The sequence below is a fragment of the Lipotes vexillifer genome, unplaced genomic scaffold, assembly GCF_000442215.2.
Source record: "Lipotes vexillifer unplaced genomic scaffold, Lipotes_vexillifer_v1.1 scaffold743, whole genome shotgun sequence".
In the NCBI taxonomy this organism is placed as follows: domain Eukaryota; kingdom Metazoa; phylum Chordata; class Mammalia; order Artiodactyla; family Lipotidae; genus Lipotes; species Lipotes vexillifer.
In genome coordinates this window covers 1,181,662-1,187,999 of record NW_006779070.1, presented here as the reverse complement: position 1 = coordinate 1,187,999, position 6,338 = coordinate 1,181,662, and the positions used below count along the sequence as shown (strand labels likewise).

At 48.9% G+C, this 6,338-nt stretch overlaps 1 protein-coding gene across 5 annotated transcripts in view; it reads left to right on the top strand.

Moving 5' to 3' along the window:
- NCAM1 (neural cell adhesion molecule 1) overlaps positions 1-3,797 on the top strand; it is a 328,666-nt gene extending 324,869 nt beyond the window's left edge. The window contains exon 19 of one of the 5 annotated variants that reach the window (XM_007452216.1): positions 2,051-3,797. In XM_007452216.1, coding sequence (XP_007452278.1) covers positions 2,051-2,171 — 121 coding nt within the window. In that variant the 3' untranslated portion in view covers positions 2,172-3,797. The remainder of the gene's footprint in view (positions 1-2,050) is intronic. The other 4 variants (XM_007452215.1, XM_007452219.1, XM_007452218.1 and 1 more) reach the window with 4 other exon arrangements.
- The last annotated feature ends 2,541 nt before the right edge of the window (positions 3,798-6,338 follow it).

Genomic DNA, 6,338 nt, shown 5'->3' with positions numbered 1-6,338 from the left:
CAGCCGGTCCCCTAGCCGTGGCACCGACGACCCCCACCCCAGAAGCCCCCCAGGCCAAGCAGGAGGCTCCCGGCACCAAAGGTCCGGACCCCGAGCCCACCCAGCCCGGCACCGCGAAGAGCCCGGCCGAGGCAGCCAGGGCCCTCGCCAGCCCGAAGAGCGAGGCGGCCTCCATCAGCACCACAAACCCTGCCCAGGGCGAGGACTTTAAAATGGACGAAGGGAACTTCAAGACCCCAGATATTGACCTTGCAAAGGATGTTTTTGCAGCCCTGGGCTCTTCTGCTCCTGCCGCTGGGGCCAGTGGACAAGCCCCTGAGCTTGCTCCTTCCACTGCCGACGGCTCTGTTCCTCCTGCACCAGCCAAGACCGAGTACGGCCTCTCTCTGTCCATTGTCGTCGGGTGGTGTCCCTTGGTGGTGGTGTGCGTTTGTGCTGTGTCCTCCCTGTTAGATGTGTCTTCAGCTTACTCCAGAGCTTCTCGGAGGCGACTGTCAGCCAGGGGCTGGGCCGAGGCAGAGAGTGGGGACAGGCAGCAGGCCCGGCAGGCAGCCGCCTGCTGATTAATTAGGCCACGTTAATTAGGTTTTATCTTTATCGTCCTAGCAGTGGCGTCTGTTGCCCCTGGAGGAGCCTTTGCATTCGGGCCACTGATGAGCGTAGCTTGGGAAGTGAGCTAAGGAGGTCAAGGTGCCCTGATCGGCGACTCTGAGGCCCACAGACAGTGTGTCTTCCAGGGCAAGACCGAGTCCCCACCAGAATGGCACGGGGATTCAGGAAGTAAAGAGGCAGATGCTGAGGGTCGTGTGGGGAGAGGATCTGTGTGGTCCAGAAGGGCCTGTCACACTCCAACCGACACACCTACCCACCCACCCTTGCTTCTCCTGCCCTTGAGGGACTGGGAAGACGCAGAGCTCCCAAGCACTGAATGACTGCTGGGTCTTCCAAGTTCGAGGCCAGGTCCTTCAGCTTACAGGTTTCTTCCGTGTGAGGCCAAAATGCAGGGGCACCAGCTGGGGCTGGGGTCTGAGTCTGCTCTGGTGCGTCCTTAAGCCAGATTCTCACTTTTGGGACAGATAGAGTCAGACAGAGGTTTTTTTTTTTTTTTTTTTCTTGCGTTATGCGGGCCTCTCACTGTTGTGGCCTCTCCCATTTGCGGAGCACAGGCTCCGGACGCGCAGGCTCAGCGGCCATGGCTCACGGGCCCAGCCGCTCCGCGGCATGTGGGATCCTCCCGAAACGGGGCACGAACCCGCGTCTCCTGCATCGGCAGGCGGACTCTCAAGCACTGCGCCACCAGGGAAGCCCAGACAGAGGTTTTTATAGAGGCTCCTGTGGCCGCTCCCAGATAAGCGGAGGTGCTGCCCCCAAGAGCAGCAAGGGGACCCTCCCCAAGAGCCCCGAATCTGTCAGAAAATAAAAGGACAGCCCCGCCCGCTCAACGCCACTCAGCTCCCCTGCAGCCCGGCAGCCCACTCTGGCCTCTCACCAGACTCCCATGGAAAGCTGCCTCAGTAACAAAGAGCATTTTCTAACCCTGCCCTGGCAAGCCATAGAGGCATCACCAGGAAAGGCAGAGCACAGAGGGGTGGGGGTGAGGACAGGCAAGCGCAGGTGATTTGCAGAGGGCCCCCTGGGATCAGTACCAGGGAGCCCAACATACATGATTTATACCAAGCTGGGCTGCTGCAGCCATGCAGGGTGAGGAAAAGCCTGCACCTGCTGCACTTGCACCACCCCAGGTAAAGCTGGAGCCCCTGGCATCAGATTAGGGCCGGAAGGGCTCCTTCCGCTGACTCAGTGGCTCTCCACTTTGGCTGCAAGTTAGAACCACTTGGGTGCTTTTAAAAGTCACCACATTCAGACCACTTAAATCAGGATTTCTGGGGACATGGCCCAGGCATCAGTGATTTTTAGAGACTGCAGGTGATCCTGACGTGCAGCTGAGTTTGGAGACCAGTGCTCTAACTGGAGCCCCCTTTGAGGGACTGGCCAGAGGGTGCGTTACTGCAGACCGTGGTCTCAGTGCTGTTTTCCTGATTCTCCACAGGAAGGGTCCTGTAGAAGCAAAGCCGGAGTGCCAGGAGACAGAAACGAAGCCAGCGCCAGCCGAAGTCAAGACGGTCCCCAACGATGCCACACAAACAAAGGAGAACGAGAGCAAAGCATGATGGGTGACGAGACACCAGCAAAGATCAAAATTAAAAGTGACACAACAGCTTCACCAGAGCATCTCCAATATCTCATACACACACACACACACACACACACACACACACACACACACACACATCTCATTCCTCTAGTGTCTTTTGCCTTTAAAAAAAAAAAAACTAAGCAGATCAACGTGGGATCTCCTTTTTGTAGATTTATAGAAAGGGTTCCTTTGTTGCGCACTCACTTGTAAGAAAATGAGACAAAAAGGTGAAACCCACAGCCAAACTAGGACTCTCCGTTCCCTGAAACCATTTAAAAATGAAACAAAAGGACCCCAAATTAAGAATCTAGGAAGCTCAGAAAAATAAAAAATCTAGGTTCAGGAAGACCGCACTTGGTGTTGCCCAACTGGCACAGACCAGGTTCAGAGAAATACTTCCAGACACTAAGACTAACCGAATGAACAAAGTCCAAGTTTATTTTTATACTTTCAGTCGAGTTTGAACTCTGTAAAACCTCATAAATAAGTTATAATTTCTGTTCACTTTGTATTTGTTCAGTATGCAAAGTGTGTCACCCTTTCTAGCTGAATTCAATTCCCACATAGACTCTTGTTTTGTAGGAAGAATGCCAAATTGCAGCTTCTGGGGGTAGATCTCAATTTGCAGTATTCGGATTTCTTTTCCTTTCCTTTTCTTTTTCCTTTTTTTTACCTTCCTGCCAGCTTTGCTTTCCAGTGTTTACAAGTTGACAAATGTTTGACTTCAGTTGTGTTTCAATGTCCATGTAAAATAGCTGCCTTTCTTTTAAGTTACAAGTACTGCCTAGGGGTGTAGGATCATCACAGGACAGCTTCACGAAATCTGATTGTTTACAGTGGCTCTTCCCCCCTTTCTGATTTGAAATTTTTGCCTGTGTGCGACTCAGGTGAAAATTCATCTCGTTCTGGAATGGTTTTGCTTTCGGGTTTTCAGTTCTTTTTTGTTTCCTAGGGGGTTAGACCACTTCTGATTAGCTACCACCTGCCTGTTATCTGTGAAAAGGATCTGCTCCCCAGGCATCCCTGTCCTTCCTTTTGAAGGACTCTTAGGCTTTGTTGAATGAAGCAGAGAAGATTGTATAGTTGGGGCTGGTCTTGGTGAACACACATTTTTACCCCAAACATCCCCTTTTTCGTAGAAAGCCAAATAAAATATATACGTACAATTTCCTTTTGAGCCCAGAATCTAGATTTGAGCGGAAGAGCATGTGTGCTTCAGGGAATTAGTGTCTTTTTTTGGAAGTCTGTTGAAGTAAAATAACATCGGCCTTCTGTTCACTTAGGCAGCGTTTGTAGAAACAAAAGAGAAAAAAAAAAAAACAACCCAACCTGCTGTCTGGAGTCATAACACAACTTTCCTGGATTGGAAACCAAGTGGGGGAAAGAAAAATACAGAAACTTTAAGGGGGATGGGAGGGGGGAGAAGGGAAAAGCCAGCCCTTTGTATAGAAATTTTGCTTTTTTTTCCTCATTCTACTTTAGAACTGCAAGCTTGTGCACTGTGGATGCGTGAATATTTTAGTGTGAAATGTGTTTTTGTCATAGTATTGAAATAAAACTTCAACATAGTTTGGTTGTGGAAGGTATAGCAGATAGTTCAGAAAAAAATATTCAGGAAACAAAAATAAATCCTAAAAGGAATTGAAGCCTTTAAACAAAGAAAATGAAGTCAAAGCGATTGTGATCATGAAGATGATGCTAAGTCAACAGAAATCTCTCTGCAGGTACCTTTCTCAAGGTACAAAACAGCAAGAGGTTAGGGTAGCAAGACTTCCCCTGAGTCTGTTCTGTGGGCCACACTCCCCAGTGTTCTGACACTTCTGCAGACTAATCAGTGGCGCTATGCTAGATAATTATATCAAACTGTGAAAAATAATGGTCTTGTCATTTGCTCAATGTGGGGTTATTTTGTATTTTCTCAGCTCCTGGGGATGGAAATGGAGGATCCCAGTCTACACAGCTCTGGCCCTTTGATGTCAGGGCTTGCACAAATTTATGGTTCGAATGCACAGGCCCTCAGGAACAAGTTAGGTGAAGACAGTTGTTAGAGCACACAGAGCACACAGCAGATCGGAGCTCCTGGGCGTCTGAGACAGACAGGGAGGACCCAGCGGGGAGTGCAAGCCCACACTATACCTCGTCAAGACTGTGCATCTCACTCCAAGGGGTTGTGGTCAAATAAACTGATTTTGGGTTCCGGTGGTTAGGAAGAGAAAGAGGTATGGTCAACCCTCAGATAACCTGGCCCAGGGCAGCTGACTCCCCTGCCCCCTCCCTAAACCCTGGCTCTGCCACTGGCTGGAACCCAAAACTCTGCCAACCTTTTGTTTTGCCTCTCTCCCATCATACATAGATTTGTCTCTGCATGTGTGAGCTTTCTTTTCTTTAAAAAAAAGAGAAAGAAACAGCAATACTTTCTTTAAAATCAAAGAGGGAGTCACTTTATTTTCAAGACGTTCTATCTTTTATGTTAAAGGATAAAAGCTTATAGTTTTCCTTTTTTTAATTTTTTGAAGGAGGGGTCACTCTACCGGTTTCCAGTGGCTATGTGTCTATATGTGTATGTGCCATACATATGTATTCACATAAATACCGGCGTGGCCAGATTCTGCTGGAGGGGCACTCAAGTGCCATGCACGGGGCCTCGGAACCCTGAAGGGCCGTAGTATATATAGTGCAGCTTTGAAGTGGAACGCTATTTTCACACTTTTCTATGGAGCCTTCCGTCCCAGGTTTTCACTGTAGGCTGTCTGTCTGGATGGTGGTTCTCAGATCTCCATTAACATCTCTACCCAGAATTCCCGACTTCGGGGGCCTTCTCTCTTGTTACAAACTTTTTACCAAGTGAAACATCGATACCACCTTTGTTTCCATTCTCACTGGTGTAAATACTGAGTACTAACTGAGAATTTTGACTTTGCATTCTGTCAGAATACTTGTGTTCAATAAAAATTGAAAGAAAAAAAAAGCTCTTATGGTCCAACTGGGATTTATTTCAGATCCGTGGAAGTCTGGCATGTGAATCAAATGTGGAAATGCCTCTGGTATTTTTTTTTTGAACCTCATTTAAACCCAGGGTCTTGAGTTCATGTTGCCTGAATGATAGTTTTTAGTCTTTTCTCTCAGGTTGATAGAGGAGTCCTCGTCGAGAAGGGCCAGGCATCAGATTCAGAAAGACTGCATTCAAATCCTGGTTCTGCCACTTCCCTGTTGACCTTGGAAGAGTTACCTAATCTCCTCCAGGCTCAGTTTCCTCTTTTGACAAACAGGAAATACCAAACTGTTAGAGTTGGGGTGCTGGGTAATGAACGAAGCAGCACATAGGAAAGCCTTGGCACATAGTAGGTGCTCAACGAATGGGAGTAGAGCTGTTGCCTCCCTGGTGTGTGATAACATCAAACCCACCTGGAATAACACTGTACACCTGAGCTCCAAGGTGCCAACGCCGAGGTAGATGCATGAGGCTAGTCTAGAATACGTGATGCCTCTCCTTATTACTTTGTCATCCCGTTCAGCACGTGGAGCCTTAATTCAACCCCTGGGATTTACTGAAACCTCTGATCTGACAGAGAGTGAAGAAAACTTTGCCTCAGCTCAGAATTCTCTTGCATACGCTGCTGTCTGGCTGTGTTGGGAAGCAGCAGCCAGTAGAGTTGGGATCATCTATTAGACTATGGAATCAGGAGTTCCTGGGGAAGAGGCCAGAACGAGGGTGAGGCAAGCAAGGAGCCCAGGGAGCAAAATGTAACTCCTTCTCAGGGCCAACCCTGCACCTGCACGAATCTGAGTGACACCATCTTTCGGGTCTATGGCCCTCACCCTGGTTTCAGCCTGGGTCAGTGGAGCCTTCTCCTGGGGTGGTATCTGCAGCCACTCCCAGAGTTTGTCCCTTCCCTGGCCCTAGGGCCTGTTTAAATGGCACAGAACGACATGCATCTATGTGACTTCCTGTGCCACGGATTTCCAGCTGCATGTGGCAGGGTGAGGGGCTCTAAGAACACATTGCTTTTCAAGATTTGGATAACCCTCTCCATTGATCCATGAGGGCTTGCTTCCAGAGCCTTCCTCCTTCAGGCTAGTCTCCTCTCTGATTCACTAAGTATTTCTTGAGTGTCTCAAGGTGCTCCAAGAGACAGCAGTG